Source organism: Salvelinus fontinalis, chromosome 30 (genome assembly GCF_029448725.1).
Source record: "Salvelinus fontinalis isolate EN_2023a chromosome 30, ASM2944872v1, whole genome shotgun sequence".
Lineage (NCBI taxonomy): Eukaryota > Metazoa > Chordata > Actinopteri > Salmoniformes > Salmonidae > Salvelinus > Salvelinus fontinalis.
In genome coordinates, this window is record NC_074694.1 from 35,665,569 (window position 1) to 35,683,693 (window position 18,125).

Sequence of the window (18,125 nt, forward strand, 5' to 3'; positions counted from 1 at the left end):
TTGTCATCTACACTGGCTTACAAACTCCTGTCCGGGTAGAGAACTAGGAAAAGTCAAGATACTCACACTGCAACAACTGTGTTTATTTTTGTTTCCTAGTCTGTAATGCATTGTGAAAAAGATGCATAATGTGCAACAACTCTGAAGTTGTCAAGTATCAAAACATTGAAATGGTGAGAAGCGCAATGCATAGTGAGTGACACGTACTGTTTATTTTTTATTTCCTAGTCTATGCATAGTGAAAAGGCAACAGACAATGTATTTATTCCTCATCAAATACACCTGCAATTTGCTCCATAGACATCTAGTTTATACAATGCCATGAGAAAATGGAATTTACTTATTTAAAAAGGCTACATCAAATGCATCCAGCACATCGAGTATATAGTTTCACAACGCAAAGTCTCTGATTTGATTGTATACATATCAATGTCATGAATCCTAAATTAAATATTGGTAACTTCCCCAATTACAGTGCCCATGTCCTTCCAACACCGATTAAAACAATTCATTCTAAATTAAATTATTCGATTAGACATTTAATGATAGCTTTGTCAATGTATTCTACACTATTTTACGTTTTGTCGGAGAAACGTCTTTGATGAACTATTTTACACTGCGGCATAACGTTCTGTCCAATCGTAGCCTTTTTCAATTGGAACGGAACTTACGGAAGCCATGATGGAAGTTCGCGAGTGCAGCCTGGGGCTGGGAGAAACGAGTCAGTACTGGGAAAGGGACGTTTCAGGGAAGGACGGCAGGCGTACTAGAAAATAAAATCGAACACATTTGTAGTCTTTGAACTGGAGGCTGTCAATTTTCCCTCAAAAAAATTTGTCGGATGACTGATTCTTTTTTGTTTTGTTTAAGAATTGACATGCTATGCGCTAGCCATATCTAGCTACGTGTGTGCTGAGATCGAGTGTGTCAGTCACTTTTCTGGGCAAGGAACATCGGGGAGATTTCTCTCCGCTTTTCTGGCATAATCACGGCGCTTTTGGCGAAATCAGATACTTGGTATTCTCTTGAAATACAACGCTCCGAGGGCTGGATAATTAATCACCTATTCATCTGGGGGATTTTATGTGAAATTGTGGGACCAGTGAAGCCGGGCCTGTGGTGGAACGGAGTGAGGCCCTCCTTTATGACCTATCGGCAGCAGAAACTATTCTAGCTAGCTAGCACGGCTAGCTTAGCTAGCTGTCAACGTTTGACACCAACGGGATAGAGAGGGAGAAAAATATTGGCAACATTTCATACAAAGGCAACGATACTTTCTCTTAATTTAAAAACGTTAAAGACTCCTGCCACAGATATGGCTGCAATCATAAAGGAAATTGTCAGCCGAAACAAAAGGAGATACCAGGAAGATGGGTTTGACTTGGACTTGACTTGTATCCTTTTTGTTCAATGTCTGTAATATTAGCTAGCTACAGTAATTTGTCTGTTCATCTTTGTCTATATTAAATTGTTAGCTACTGTATCCAGTTAGCTAGCTACTGTAGCTAACACATGAATGCCTATATTGATAACTTAACCTTTATCCATAAGATGATTAGCTGGCTAACGTACTAGTAGTCGGTGAACATTACTTCGAATATATATATATAACGGTAGCTAGCTAACGTTTTGAATATATAGTGAAATAATAACTAGCTAACGTTAGGGAGCTAATGACACTAACCTACTCTTTGCTAAATTGCCATTTGATAAAGGTGTCTGTCCTGTTAAATTAAATGCAGTCTTGATAGCTAAATATATCCCATAACTTGCATAACGTTAGCTAGCTAACTAGTAGTTTGCACATCATCACGATTGAATGAGAGATTCAACATCATAACATAAGGAAAATGTAGCTAGGCTAGCTAATGCCGTGGTGGTTAATGTTATCTAGTTAATTGATGTTGATAATGTGAAGTCTTGATGAATTATTTGGTTGTCAACTGGTTAGTTAGCTAATATAGCCAGCTAACTCCTGGATGGGGAACAAAGAGATCAACCTTTTGCGACGCATTATTGCAGTTCTCTGGCCTACAAAATAATCTATCAACTATAGCTAATGGATTAACGTTATATTCACAATCAGTGTTGCTGCTGCTAGCCACACAAAGACCAAAAGCATTGAATCATTATCAGCGTGAGGGCAAATGGTAATAGTACTTGCTCATTAGTGGGATGTACCAATTTCATGGTGCTAGAATGAACGTAATCAGTAGACCTTTGGTTTGCTTGTCTTGATGTCTTAATGAGGTCAGCTTGTTTGTATTGATTTGAGCAGTGTTAGGGATAAAGTGTTTAGTTACGAATGACCGGAGAAGAGCATTCTCTAAAAGACAAGTGTTCAGATGCTAGATTTGTCTGAAATGGGTCACCTAACCAAGGTATGCAATCAAATGGTGAAAGTAAAGGTGCATATAGAATGCACAAATAAAAGCCAGGTAAAGGTTATGAGTGTGATTGGAGGAAGTGCCTCGTACTACTGTAGTACAATATTGGCATGTTCAGTTGTCATGTCTTCACGTCTTGCACTTGAAATGGTCAAAGCCATTTTGTTGTGCCTGTGGCCCCTTGGTTCAGTGGTCTCAGAAAGCTCTGTGCAAAAAACAGAACTGGAATAGGGTTAGGGCAGGGGTTCCCATATATTTTCTGCACGCGAATGCAAATTTATGTAAGAAAATGCAGGGGACCCCATTTGGAAACATTATATTCCCTAGTAAACGCCCTGTGTTTATATTCACAAAATTGTTGTTCCTGTAGGCCGTCCCAACATATTGTAAAATGCCAGATTTCTTAAGTGGACCCCATTTACATTTTCCCAACCCCAAATTTTGGAACCAAGGGTTTAGGATTTTCCTAACTAAGCAACTATGATAATGTGTGAGTTAGATATTGTATGAGTGAAACATGGTATTATAGCTAAATCACTTTGTTTTGATGTGATATATCTTTAGTGCCAGGCATTGTTGGTCAGTGTTTGGGAAGGCAATGTAGCCATGGTTGTTATGTAATGAGTCCAGTTCTAGGAATTGGCCTTAAAATTGTGATGAGATTTCACATCAGCAGCAATGCCTTTCCCACCACACTAGTAGCAGAGGCTTAAAGATTAGCCTTTATGCCTTATCTGCCATTTGAAACTCCTCGTCTTCATGGGACTAGAAGAGGTTTTTGTAATGATATGTTAGGTTTTTAAAAATATTTTTTATAGGCCTAGGGCTATGCTATTTAAGATTATGAAAATTCTACATTCATTTCCTAAATGGTGTTGCTGGAAAATGGCAGTAGGCCTATAGACTACCTATGTTCTGGAACAATTTAATTGAACCCATTCAGTCCATTGACTATTTATTTGATAGGAACAGTTAAATGTGAGGCTCATGCTGACATTGCATTTGTCATTGAGGTAGTCTCGGGTACTTTTTGAGCATGATGTCATTGTGATGTTATGCCAGTTCAAATGCAAAGTACGCTATCGGAGGAGTTGAGCGTGTGACGAGACGCCCCGGGTCTCAGTAAATTAACAGTAATAGAATAATCATTTAGAGATCACGTTTTGTATTTCATATAGTAGTAGCCTATTTCTGATGAATTGTTTGACAAAATAGGTCATTTTTTTTGTATGAATTCAATTATTTTGTGCATGGATATATTTCCCAAGTGACTTGAGGAAATTAGACCGACGTGAGCGTTTATATTATACATATATCTAAGTGATGATGTGAGTGATGTAATGCTCTTTCGGAGAGATGATGGGAAGGGCGGGGGCAGTTGGCTGTGGCACAATGAGATTTATTTGGTGCCCTTGTGGGGCCTGGTAGGTTAGATGTCCGTCACTGGGTCTCGTAGAGAGAGCACCATCTGTTCCATATTACACATGCTCTGTCCTGTTCTCCATACAGCTCTGTCATGATTGGTCTGGCATAATAAGCAATGCATGTACAGTATGGTGGAAGATGTGATATACGATATCTATGTTTGGGCAAATCAGGGAGTTGTTTGTGTGTGCGACGGTTGCCGAGATATGTGAATTGAATGACGATTGCTAGACAATCATAATTGTATGTGTATGTTGGTGATGAATATTGGCCTAGGTGTGATTCTTCCCTTTAGTCTCTGACCTCAGCAGCCAAACTCTTGGTTTCTTTGACTCCTGCATTCAGATATTTATCCAAACATAATTGCTATGGGCTTTCCTGCTGAAAGACTTGAGGGTGTCTACAGAAACAACATCGATGACGTAGTACGGTAAGTACTTAAAAAACCAAATGTGGATGTCCCAGTCAAAATTAATGAAGGGGTTTCTTAGAATGTAAAGGAATGAAAAGAGTTACATGTTAACTACCTGCTGTTTTCATTTACATGTCCTAACTACCTTAACCAAACCCATTCTATAACCGAATTTGCACAACCTTTGGTAATCTAGGCCTATCTTTGGTGTCATCTTGTTTCTCACGGATTATCATTTTATGGGCGACAGTGGTCAGAATAGGATGTTTAAAATGCATTCTGTCATCCCAGCTGCAGAGGTTTACCTGATTAGTCAACTGAAACCAAAGGAGTGACCTGCAAGCCACCTGTGAACTTAACCTGACCCTGCTTGTTGTATTGTCCAAACAATTTCCTTTGATTTACGCAGGCTGATGTAGACACAGAAAATTGTGGGCTTATGGAAATGTGAACAGAAAAAGCAGCCTTCGTCATTTCCCCGACCCTGTAGTTTTTAGATGTGTTAAACAATCTGTTAAATAAATAAACCGACATAACGAACACGCCCTACTGATAGCAGGGTTCAATACTGCGACCAAAACAGTCGCATTTGTAACCGTTTGACTTGGCCGAGCGACACGCATTTTTAATTGGTCGCAAGGGTGCCAGTATTCTTTTCTTTTTTTTTACCTGGTCACGTTTAGTCTTCGGGTCACAATTAGCTTTTTTTAATCATGATTTATTCAAACAGTAGTGTTCAATTGACCAACAATAAGCCAACAACGGCACTAATAGCATTATTACAATATTTTTCGAACTGGCCCAAGCGGGCCTCTGACGGGGATGATCGACTGGCCCATAGGGTTTCCAAAATCGCCCCTGTCTGTATGCGTGTCAGGGCTCAACATACAGGGGAGATTTTGGAAACCCTATGGGCCAGTCGATCATCCCCGTCAGAGGCCCGCTTGGGCCAGTTCGAAGAATATTGTAATAATGCTATTTTTAATCTAGGCTATAATTGCTAAGAAAACAGATGGATTCCCGACGCGTTCGTTATGTCTGTTTATTTATCACACGCTTGATGCACGCACACAGCCTATAGATAATCTCAGGCAAAGAGAGCGCGCAGCTTTCCAACAGCTGGTTGTTGCGTGGAGCAAAGACCAACAGCGGTAGTGGTAGGAAAGATGCTCCAAGTTATGATATCTACCAGTAAATGATAAGGCAAGAATGGGTATGCAAACAAAGTATTTAAAAAGTTTGAAGTCTTGGTAGAATATTTGCCAAGTGCAATTTAGTCATCACAGAAGATCACAAAATAAGACATTTCCTCTAGGCTCTTTGGTCCTTGAAAAGTCATTTATGGTAGCTGATTTTAGAAGTTCTACTGCTACAATATACTTATTCAGTGATTTAATTTCAAATCAGTTTTTCTGAGAGTAGTAGGCACTTTCATTTGTTTCCTGCCGTTTCAATTGAAGGGTGTTGCACTAGTCTGTTGTGGTAAATCCATGTGCAGTTATTATGAGCATCACAACAAATGTTGGTTTCAACTTGGTTTTCCATACAAAGTGTTCCATTACAAAGCATTCCCAGATTTTTGTTGTTGTTGCCTTCTCATTTTAAAACATGATATAGTAACCCCTCAATAACTCTTAAACATCTCAAATGGCGACACTGACTGGCTACCACATGGACAGATATAATTAGAGTGTTGGGAGCATGCTCTATTTCGTCAGGCAAGGCCCACATTATTCTGGCATATTTTAGAATGTAAAAATGGCAATGCATAATGCCATTGGATAGGCCTATTAAAAATGCGTTATTCTTAGTGGTAATGCATACATTGGGGGGAGCTTTTTTCTTTAGGCTATTACAACAGTGAAATATAAAATATAGGACTGTGAAGATTTCAATTAAGTGCTTGGAAAAGTCCTTGGAAAACCCTTGAATATGACTTGCCAATGTCTGTATGAACCCTGTATAGGCTACTTTCTCAGCCCGCAAATGAAATATGAAAAGCACCTGCTTTTGAAATTATGCACACATCATTCGCTTTCCTGTCAGGTCTTGACCCGGGCCAGTTTTTTTTCCATTTTTCTCCATTTCGGCTAGTAGCTTTAAGTTGACACTGGCCCAGTGTGCCACCGGCAAATTTACCTTGAATGTCAAGCCCTGCTGTGTGTGGTGCATGTTGGGCCTATACATTACCACTTTGTGTAGCCGTTAGTGATGCTAATGATGGCCTAACCGTTTTCAGATAGATTACATTATAGTTACATTAAAATGTAACTATAAAATAGCCTTTGTGCCAACCTGGCAGAATCATGATTATGCGCATCAATCCAGTATCCATTTATGTAGCACAAGTGCGCTATAAGAAATACTGCTAGCCAAACACTGGTGCTCACGCTATAAGAAATACTGCTAGCCAAACACTGGTGCTCACGCTATAAGAAATACTGCTAGCCAAACACTGGTGCTCACGCTATCAGAAATACTGCTAGCCAAACACTGGTGCTCACGCTATAAGAAATACTGCTAGCCAAACACTGGTGCTCACGCTATAAGAAATACTGCTAGCCAAACACTGGTGCTCACGCTATAAGAAATACTGCTAGCCAAACACTGGTGCTCACGCTATAAGAAATACTGCTAGCCAAACACTGGTGCTCACGCTATAAGAAATACTGCTAGCCAAACACTGGTTCTCACCCCCCCGTATTTTATTTTTGCAGTCATTAAGTATCATTTTGTCAAATTCTGCCCTCTAGAGGATTTCACAGAAAAGAACACATGGCACTTTGAAATCTTCAATAAATTAATTTTGCACTTTATTTGAAGGCTCTTCTTTGCTGTTACAGTAAATCTATCCAAATCAATGTAAGAACACAAGGGCAAGTTAAAAGATGGCTAGTCATTGTTAGCCAGGTTCTGGAAGGAATGCAGGCACATTATGGGGGACAGGCCAGGCCTTTATCAAATATATATATATTTTTAAACTAGTGCGACCAAATCATGCGCTAGTGCCACCAGCTGAAAAAGTTGGTAGCACCAGTGTCGCCATTGGAAAAAGTAGAACCCTGGATAGTCAATGTTGTAACACTGTTATTTAGCTTGTCTGAGAGCCTGTCAGTCTGCCCCTACGACATGCTGTCATTACACTCTGTAAGTTAGTGTTGAAAGGTTAAGATCGGACCAGAATCTGTGAAAAAAATTGTGCCGGATGGAAAAGTAATTCTCCTCCTTTTCTCCTCAGGTTTCTGGACTCTAAACACAAAAATCATTACAAGATATATAATCTGTGAGTACCCTGGTATCTGACTATTTTGCTTGTGCATATGCAGTATGGTCAGCAGCGGTTGCTGTGCTGCAAAGTTATGTCTGATGCATGCAGAAAATGTCTGGAGTATAGGCCTGGAGGTAGAAAAGTCCTCATGTTTTTGAGAATGCAAACCGCAGTAGCCACTTATTTGCCTTTAGTCATCAGTGGTTCTTGATGGATAGGCCTAGGCATTGTGATGAAGGGGTAGAACAATCATATCATGGTAACCTTTGGCATAGTTTTACCCTGGAAAGGGAATTTACGACAATATCTTACTCACTCAGTAGTATAAAGTCGTTTAGTTAGTAGACTGGCATTAACTGAATGACTCACTGCGCGCTACAAAGATACTAAAGACCACAGGTTTCTCATTAACCAGGTTTCCATCCAACTTTTTTATGTGAGTAGTAAAGTATATGCCGGATAAAAAAAAAATGTCATGAAACAGCAAGTCTATCGGGGAACTTTCCTAATGTCGACAAAACAAAATACGCTAGACAAGGTGGGATTTTTTTAAATGCACAAATATTGATAAAATAACCATCATATTGAAGTAAACTGAGTCACACAATGATATATTGTGTGGTCCTCCCACAACAAGCTTGCAGCTTATTATGCTATGCTACAGATAAGATAAGTTAAGATGAATTTCACAGGGTGGTGAAAGTGAATGTTGATGAGCTTGATGCTCCTTTCCAATAAATATAGAAGATCTTATTCTGGCGACATGATTATTGATGCTGGGCTGCTGTTTGACAAATAAACATCTTGCTATTTTTGTCTATAATAATCTCATCTTGTATGCTATACTCGCACTGTATCTGTGAGCTGTTGGCTAAAACGCCAAGACCAATTTTTTTTTTTTTGTGTGTGACAAAACCATCAGTTGTGTTGAATACGATTTGAAACCCATTTAACTTGTATTTTTTGTTTGGTACATGGGAATTTAACTGCAAGTTATTTGTTACGTACACTACATCATCATGCACAGCCTTTAATCCGCAACAATTTAAATTCTGGTGGAAAAATTCTCATTGTTTTTATGCAGATTAAAAAATATATATATTCTCCTGAAAATCTGTTGGCAATTGGATGGAAACATATCTACTGGTTAACACATTTCACTTATTAGTGTTCATGAGAATCAGAGGGGAAGTGAGGTAGACGCAAAATATATATTTAACAGTTTTTCATGAATCTGTGTGGAAGTTGAGGTTGCTGTAACACTCCAGCATACATCAGAGGAATTTTACATCAACATGTAATATGCTGACAGATTGTACAAAAGAAAGAAGGCTGCTGTTTGAATTCCAGTATTATAACAACGTATTTTGTTTGTCCCTTTTTATAGGTGCAATGAGCGACATTATGACGCAACCAAATTCAATTGCAGAGGTTAGATATTACATCAGTGAAACCATTATCACTGTCTTTCAGGCAGTCAGTGAATGAATCAATCTTTCACTAAAAACCCACGTGTGACAATAACTAACTGAGCCCTGTCTCTGTCCATCTCTCTCCAGTTGCACAATATCCGTTTGAGGATCACAATCCGCCCCAGCTGGAGCTGATCAAACCGTTCTGCGAAGATCTTGACCTTTGGTTAAGTGAAGACGACAATCATGTGGCGGCGATTCACTGTAAAGCTGGAAAGGGACGTACGGGTGTCATGATCTGTGCTTACCTGTTACACCGGGGCAAGTTCCTCAAAGCACAAGAAGCTCTCGACTTCTACGGCGAAGTCAGGACCAGAGATAAGAAGGTACATTTTTTTATTGTTCCAATCTGGCCATCCTACTGTCATGGAAACTGATCATTTTCTAGTTTGCTTATTCAACCCCTCTCATCTCCACTCAAACTCGTCCCCAGGCCATTTTCAACTTACCTTGTTGGTAAGATAAGGGTTAAACAGATCAAATGATAATGTTCATCATGGGTGTCGCTAGTATCGCTAATCTTTGTTTTAATTGTAGGCTACATGATGAATAGTTGCGGGCTTTAACATTTTTTAGGATCATATAAAGGCTTGTCGTCATCCCCTTTACTGCCAGTGAAAATCTTCAGTTTCACTAAGTGATTCTCTTTCCCATTCCACAGGGTGTAACAATCCCCAGTCAGAGGCGGTATGTCTACTACTACAGCCACCTTCTGAAGAACCAGCTGGAGTACAAACCAGTGGCTCTGCTGTTCCACAAGATGGTGTTCGAGACGGTGCCCATGTTCAGTGGCGGAACGTGTAGTAAGTGCTTTGCCCTTGTCATTGGTCTCAATCCTATTTCTTTCCTGTATACTGTCTTACCTTGGGCTTGTGTGCTACTGGCTTTCACACACTTTCACAATGTGATCTTCAGTTGATTGTCCTGCCCCTATCCTCTGCTTTGCTCTGCACAGCTTTGGTTCTTGATGTTGAATGCATTTTTTTGTTTTTTTAAAATATTTTGTTTTACAATTTTCTCCATGCAACACTGACATTAACCACAGTGGAGTGTATCATTTTGCAATTATGGTTATGCTAGTCAAAACAGCATGGTGTATTTTCACTGCTATTATTTGCTTGGCTCACTGGTCATTTGGCTTGGCTGCATGCATCATCAGATAAGGGGGTTTATACCTTGCTGGATAGCCAGAAGACGACTACAGACCTATAAGGACCTATGATATAACAACCCCCTTTGCGTGAGTCTGTCGTCAGTGGCTGCTCTTGTCAGTTGTGTCTGGCATTTCACCTCTTCACTTCCTTTATCCACATTTTTCTGACACTTCACCTGTCCCTTTAGCGGGCCTTACAGGGATGACCTATTGCCTGGGGCAAGTGAACTGAGCAGTTGCTCAAGTTGAGCCTGCTCTGATCCACCTTTGGGCTGGTGATATTTTTTCAAAAAAGAGAAAATGACTAAGCAACAAAGAATTCCAGTAGCCTAAAACTGATCTTTTTGGTTCCTCCCCATTGTTTAAGTGAAAGATGGACAACTTTGGCAAGTTGAGCCTGCTCTGAGATTTATTTGACTGATAACAACCAAAATACAAAGAATTACATTTATAATATTTCTGATTCCTCCCCACTGTGTGTAGGGGATAGGCAAGCAATATATGACACTTCTTCCTGTAAATAATGAATTGACATTTTCGGGCAAATCAAAACATACTCCTGACTTTGCTCGATTGGCAAGTGCCTTTCAGACTTTGTCAATCCCTGGCCCAATTCTGAACACACACACACAGCGTGATGTGACCCCCCCCTCCTCACCCTATGTGGTCAGTTCCCATGGCACAACACACAAAATATTGAAGTGGTTTAATTTAATCAACGCCCAATCACCCGCCCCTCTCCTTTTTTATAAAATCTTAGTGAGTAGCAGCGATGTAAAGATTGTGTTTTCTGTCAGTGTCTTAGAATTTTTTTAGCTGATGCTTATTTAGGCCTATATGTTAGGAGATGCACTAATATGAATATTAGGATTGATTTTAACGGCCATTATGTAATTATTATTATACTGGCTAAGCTCCTAATAACTTGACAACAGGAAGTTGCTGTTGAAATGGTGAGTCAGGATCGGTTTATGGGTGGTTGTAAGCCTGTATACAGTATGTTTGTACATAGCCCTGGTGATAACCCACCCACTCCCTCCCCAAGCCCAGGCAGGGCAGCAGAACTCTGTGTTAATCTCTTATTTATTTTTTTCTCTCTCTCTCTAAGGGGACACTTCCGTTAAAAACAAGAGTGAGCAGATTCCACATGGTTTCAGAAAAGGGAATTGGCACTGGGGTAATAATAAGCAGCTTTCATCCAATGTTTACATGTTGACTAGGAGGTTGTTGTAGATTTAGAAGTCAGTGTTTGTTGGAGTAGGTGGAACTTAATATGGTAACAATCAACTCTGCATCCCCCACAACTCAGTGGACTGATTCTAGACTAGAAGTGCTCCTTTAAATGAGCTTGGTTTTGGTCAACTCTTCTCATAGGGCCCTTATCGCATGTTACTGTAACAGTCTTTTCTATATTTAATATTCCTGGCAGTGGTACTATGTAATTCTGTCCCTTTCTCCGCTGTCCTCTTTTCATAATTTGCCTAGATGTAAATAATAGATACCCGGTTGTAGTTGCTGTGATGTGGTCTCCACCCACCAGGAGAGTGACTGGCGTTAACTTGTTGTGCTCCCCCACAGATCCTCAGTTTGTGGTGTACCAGGTCAAGGTAAAGATCCACACGTCCAACCCGGTGAACACACGGCGGGAGGAGAAGTACGTGTTCTTCGAGTTCCCCCAACCGCTGCCTGTGTGTGGAGACATCAAGGTGGAGTTCTTCCACAAACAGAACAAAATGATGAAGAAGGTGTGGTTCCTGATTTGTATGATTGATTTTTATGTGCATATTAAATGAGGTGTTTTAGCAGCCGATTCCGATTCACTATGAGGAATGTCAGGATTTAACTGAAAAACACATTCTGATTTTGGATTGGAGTATAGCCTACATTTGTTTTGAGGTTGAGATGATGTAACTGCTTTTTGGAGTCATGTCTTGCCTTTATTCACCCCTCCCTCCCGGGTATTTTTCCATCAGGACAAGATGTTTCACTTCTGGGTGAACACCTTCTTCATCCCTGGACCAGACGAGAAGGTGGAGAACGGGACGTTGCCGAAGGAGCAGGAAGGAATCCAAACCACAGGAGGAACGGGAGACAACGACAACGACAAGGAATGCCTGATCCTCTCACTGACGAAGAATGACCTGGACAAGGCCAACAAGGATAAAGCAAACAGATACTTCTCCCCCAACTTCAAGGTCAGTCAGGTGATTGAGACTTAATTTCATTGGGGGGGATACCCTTTTGATTAGTAATTGGGAAAGAATTTGACCGTGCCAAGATAATTGCTCTCATGAACTTTTGCCGCAGTTCATAAGAGCAAATAATTGTAATTAGATTAACATGTTTCCGCTTGGTATACCTCTTGTTACCATGTTTCAGAATGTGGATAATGATGTTGTGTTTTCTCTGGTATTACAGGTGAAGCTGTACTTTACCAAGACTGTGGAGGACCCCTTCAACTCCGAGGCCAGCACTTCCACCTCGGTAACGCCAGACGTTAGTGACAACGAGCCTGACCATTACCGATACTCTGACACCACAGACTCTGACCCAGAGAATGAACCGTTCGACGAGGAACAACTCACACAAATAACAAAAGTGTGAGAGATTTCTATGGGAAGTGAAAAAGAAAAAAAATACTGCTTTCAGAGGGAAAAAAGGAGAACTTGAATATAAACTGAAAAGCAAGTACTTTTTTCCTCACCAACCTATGGCAGCAAGACATTTGCGTCATGGAAAATGCCACCAATTTAAGAACAATAATGCTGACCAATTTTATTTTATTTTTTTTACTTTTTTGCCCCGCCCCCACCCTTTCATCTGAAAAGTATTGACACCGTTGTTGAGTGGAAAAAGGTTCAGTAGCTGTAATGTAATATACCTTTTTTTTTGTCAAAGACTAGAGAAGATTTCCACGATCAGGAGATGGGAGATCTGGTATGGGAGAGGCTTATTGGAAATCTACATTTGGCTGCTCCATCTCCTGTGGAAACCAAGGCCAGTGCTTCTGTCACTTTCTCCCCCTTCATCCATTGTCCTCCACCATGCCCTTACCACCCCTTTCATCCTACCTACTGTGAATGCTTCTTGTGCTTTTTGCAGGCTGTCTCACATGAGTTTGTGCAGTATAAACTGCATGTTAGAATTTCTCCAGTTGAATTTTGATTATTCTTATTGTCATTATTATTAAGCTACATGACATCTAACCAATGTCCATTCCTTCTACCATTTCTGTTCAAGGTATGCAGAAAAGCAGTATCCCGTGTATTGTTGATGTTTTTATGTTAAGATAAATAATATAACAGAGAACTGCAGGGAAGCCAGTGTTGCAATAACGTTAACACTATAGTTAAACGACAAACAGTGTGCATGTTATTGGAATCAATGTCCATCTTGTTTAATAAATTGTATACAATGTTTTTCAACAACAAAAAACTACGATTTCTAAAGTCATTTAAGATCTGATTGTATTTAGCCAGGAGGTCAAAAATGACATACTTTATTCTCATGGTATCTGCAGGCATGATTTCAGTCTTTTGGCAAGCCATTTAGAATGGCCTTGTGTTTTTATGATACAGTACATGGCGTTTCCCCTCATTTTAATGGTAACCAGATAGTTTTGGGGATCATCACAGAAGACAATAGTATAGAATGCTGACTGACTTGATGGTTCATGTTTTGAATTGGTGACTACTTCAGTGTGTCATGTGCTTATAGAGAGGTAAGCTGTTCCAAATGTGTACCTTTTAACATGCCGTACTAGAACATGTATCAAAACCTGCATTAGTGATTGTGTCGGTTTCTCCTCAGTCTCTAGAAAGTGTTGTTTTTTTGTTGGTGTTGACAAACTGCACTTTTGTCATCTTAGTATGTGTCTGGTCACACCAGAAGTGGTGGTGATGGTGACCTATTCTGAGTTCAGTATGGCCCATAGGCTTAGAGCTGATGTTTGGTCAGAGACTGTGGGAGCAGAGGTATTGAATGTAAAGCGTTGTCTCTGAACCGAACCAAGGGTGTTAATGCAGGTTATGATCAACCCAGGAGTGGATAATATGTGAACTTAAGCGCTCTAGGTATCTTTCTCTTGTGAAATCAGATCTTTGGTTCCTTGACTGACTTGTTTGCAGCCTTATCGTACTTGGTCCAATGAGATCCGGATCACTTGTTGGCAATTCCACGGAAACCGAGTGATGCTGAGACTCAAATTGTTCACTTTAAAATATATGTCAAACAAAAACCAAATGATTGCAAAGTTCAACAAACTATACAACTCTATGCACAAGGACTACTTAACGATTTCCACAGAAAATTTTACAAAAACACATTTACTTGAAGGACAAGTGCAGATGTAAAGTTTGGTAACAGAATGATTGCACCAACATCACAAATCATTCTGTTACCAAACTTTTCCTTCAAGTAAATGTGTTTTTGTGAAATTCGGTAGAAAATAAGTAGTCCTTGTCCATAGACTTGTATTTTTTGTTTAACTTTGCAATCATTGGTTTTTGTTTGACATTCTAAGTGAGTGAAAACTCTTAGACTCTGTTACTGTGGAATTGCACTTGTATATCCAACAAAAGGTGCTTACAAACTGCCACACTGCATACTTAAGATCAATAATAACAACAGAGTCAAGAATCTGTTCCAATCATATGGTGCAAGTAACTTCAGTGGCACACTACTTCTGTGTGTGAGAACTGTTAACGTGCACGCCCACGTGCATACCTCTGCAGTCGCTGTCCCTAACTGGCTGGGGTTCTTTTTCTGTTTTTTGTTCTGTTCTTTTCCTTTTTACAAACAGGTTTCATTTTGTGGAGGAATGAGAATAGTGCAGCTTCAGATTTTACAGAAAGTCTTGTGCTTTCTTCAGAAATATATAAAAATCCCTAAACTATATGAGCATATTTAATTATGCATAATTTCTTTTTAAGCATGCCAAAAAAAAAATGTAACACCTGACCTGTGGCATGCCACGGGCCAGACCAAAAATCTCTTGGGCAGGATTCTTCAGTGGGTAGTGATGTAAGCTGCCTTTTCTTGTACTTTTGACATTTAAGGCTTCCCTCTTTTCACAACCCCATCACACATTCTGTTTTATCTCGACTTGTTTTTAGAAAGAATACTTTCCCTAGGTGTCGAAAGGAGACACTTCTTCATTGCAAAATGTACACTAGCTAACCCAGGAACACTTAATCTAGATGTTATATTTTTGTTTACATTTTATTACTTCACTGAAAACCTGCCAAAAGTAAGCTTATTTTATTCAACATTTTCTTTGTTCTTGGAGGTGGGGCCTATGGAGGTATTCTTTGCCTTACTTGAAGTTGACAATGCTTACTCTGCTACTGCTTTGAAATCTACCATTCTGCCCAAGCACTGACTTGATAGTTCAAGTACTTATTTAAAGCTACTATTAATAGAGCAACATATTGTACTAGACTTTTGCACTGTTACAGGTTTTTGCAGGGTTTCAGTCAGTGGTCCACAGTATTCCCCCCCCCCCCCAGTAAAACAAATGCCTTGCAATCAGTGAAAGAAGGTGGAATAATATAGCTAGTTGTACCTTAATCTTGTATCCATGCATCCTCTCATAGAAACCAAAAGGTGTTACTTTGAATGAAAAATGTCCTGACCCTTTTATTATATAAAAATGAAAATTATTTGGAGGGAAAAAAATGAATAAACTATTTGACAGTATTCTGTTAAAGACACTCTGCAGGTAGTATTTATTTTTTAGCCCGATTAGTAGATCTGGATCATATGCTTACTATTCTGGATGTTCAGCAGCTTAAATGTATGAATCTATTCAAGGGCATCCCTGTTAACGAGCTCATTTTAAAGTTACTGTCCAGTGAAATTCTAACTTTTTAAAAAGTTAACTCCTATCCATATAATGTTGACTCGTCTTATACTCATTTGTGGCAAAAGCATACATTGGAGGAAAAAAATACTCAACACCTAAAACTTGTCTTAGAGTGTTTAAAAAATGCTTGCCATTTCCTCATAGAGAATGTCATCCTGTCTTATTGGCTGAGCTGGCCAATCAGCTGTCTACTTGCATTTGATATTTTTAATGACCGGTATATGCCCACACCATTCTGTTGAGGTACGCCCACACCATTCCAACACAGAAAAGCTACTTTTTAACATGCTTAATTACACATTTTTGTAAGGAAAAGTATTTCACTCATTGTAATTTTATTATAGGACATCATTCATAGAAATCTGGAAACACTGGACAGTCACTTCAAGTTAAGGCCATAAGCCATCCTCTAGACATCTGTAGCCCCACTTGAAAAACATTTTCCACAATACCTTAACATAAAGTACAAATATATTAAAGGGTACAAATATAGTAAAGGGGAAACCTACGGGAACCTTTTTTATATGGCACGGGCTAAAACCTGTGTGGAGTTCACGGGCAGCATCAAAACTTAAGTTTCAGCTCTAAAAAGAATTAAAATCATCTTAAAGGTGCCAGTGTGTAAGATTCATGTCACTAGTTTTTAGCTGATTTGTGCAATATGTTATGATGCCTGTCTGTGGTTGCCACAAAGTGCCTCTTGTTTACTATTGAGAAAAAGAAAAAGAAGAAAAAAAAAGTGCTTGTTAAATACTGTTGTAGGACATGTCATGCATGTAGATGAAAGGGGTGCAATAAATCAAAATAGGCTTTACCTGCAAAAGTGGCTAGGGCTAGCCGCCTGGCTCCCACCACTGGCCATTTTATTTTTTATTTTCTCCCTGGGTTTAATTTTGTGCAAAGGTATGTTAACTCACTCTATTTTCAGTCTTTAAAAAAAAAAAAAAAAAAAAACAGCCTTATTCCATTTCAGCCTGTTCGGATACTATTTAGCTGTGCAACAGTTGCTCTGTGTGTAATGCTATGCACTGAGAATACACAACCCACGATGTATGGAAAGACGTGTACAGGTTATAATTATGCTCATACAAATCAGATGTCTGTTTGTTATTGTATGTGTGAACTGCCCATTATCTTAGTGTTATAAACTTCACGTAAGTCCAATAAAGTCTCATTCTTGTCTGTTTGTGTGAGATACCTGATTTGTGATCCACCGTTATCTTATGCTGACCAGTAAGATGAGAATTATTCATCTCCATTATTAAAAGGTGCTGCATGGTCAATCCGAAATCTGCATTGACAGCATTTACGGTGATACGGCCTCAGCAGATAGCAGGGCTTTCATGCTTTGTGGAGTTGAGCAGAGCTGTTATGAAGGAAGTTGTCAAGGAAGGGAGTTTGTGTTTATACAGGACCTCCCGCCCCCTACCTACACTCAACCAATCATGTCAATGCGGAGCTATACGTAGCCTTCCGCATCGTTGGAAAATTTGGGAGGCGCACGGCGACGCTGTACAGAGCTCAATTTGGTCTCTGCATGCCAACGGAGGGTCCGCGCAATTGCATCACACCCTCCATACAGAGACTCCGGACAGATTTTCGGATCAAGCAGAAATTTGCTTTTAGATGAAAGGTGTTAATTAGAGAAGTATCCTATTATGGTCCTTGACACATCAATTGATCATTAAGTGTCATTAAGTATATTGATGCATTCTGATTCAAGTAGAAATGGATAATGAACAGTGCTAGCTATGGAGAAGAGGGTTGTAGGATGACCCTGAGTGTGAGCTTGTGTGCAAAGCCTCTAGGTCCCAGGGCTGGGACAGACATAGTCATTGTGGCGTCACATTCTCTCAAGGCTGGGAAATGTTTACTGCTGTGTGTAAATAGCTTGCTTTTAAGATGCCAGAAGTTTGTGAGAAGTCATGTCGATGGTCTCGCTTAGTCAATCTATGAGTGGGATAATGAAGTGGTTGTATACTCTGACTGCAAACCCTGTAAATCTGAATGACCTCTGTTTTGGAAACATTAAGCCTCTTTATTCAAAAATAATGGTGCCATCACCGTACTTTGTAAGTATGATCTGATAATAGATTACAGATTACATTTCATGATACCTTCAAGGACAGTGCTGTGATATTTAGC

General features: G+C 39.6%; 1 protein-coding gene across 4 annotated transcripts; it reads left to right on the plus strand.

The window, feature by feature from the left end:
• Nucleotides 1-77: 77 nt before the first annotated feature.
• LOC129829121 (phosphatidylinositol 3,4,5-trisphosphate 3-phosphatase and dual-specificity protein phosphatase PTEN-like) lies at nucleotides 78-17,162 on the plus strand. Of its 4 annotated transcripts, none has more exons than XM_055890669.1 (10): nucleotides 94-1,394; nucleotides 4,158-4,242; nucleotides 7,463-7,507; nucleotides 8,880-8,923; nucleotides 9,052-9,290; nucleotides 9,626-9,767; nucleotides 11,226-11,294; nucleotides 11,696-11,862; nucleotides 12,091-12,321; nucleotides 12,536-17,162. In XM_055890669.1, exons 1-10 carry the CDS (start codon nucleotides 1,316-1,318, stop codon nucleotides 12,719-12,721), a joined length of 1,287 nt encoding a protein of 428 aa, XP_055746644.1. In that variant the 5' UTR covers nucleotides 94-1,315; the 3' UTR covers nucleotides 12,722-17,162. The 4 variants fall into 4 exon arrangements, with proteins under 4 accessions (XP_055746646.1, XP_055746647.1, XP_055746644.1 ...); XM_055890670.1 differs by having other exon boundaries at nucleotides 105-1,394; nucleotides 12,091-12,312; XM_055890671.1 differs by lacking the exon at nucleotides 11,226-11,294 and having other exon boundaries at nucleotides 78-1,394.
• Nucleotides 17,163-18,125: the final 963 nt, after the last annotated feature.

What these genes read in the sequence shown, in the direction of transcription:
- LOC129829121 (XM_055890669.1), top strand. Translation starts at nt 1,316, where the DNA reads ATGGCTGCAATCATAAAGGAAATTGTCAGCCGAAACAAAAGGAGATAC. An exon ending in AAAAGGGAATTGGCACTGGG is followed by an intron (nt 11,295 to 11,695) that starts GTAATAATAAGC and finishes GCTCCCCCACAG; the next exon opens with ATCCTCAGTTTGTGGTGTAC. An exon ending in AGAACAAAATGATGAAGAAG is followed by an intron (nt 11,863 to 12,090) that starts GTGTGGTTCCTG and finishes TTTTTCCATCAG; the next exon opens with GACAAGATGTTTCACTTCTG.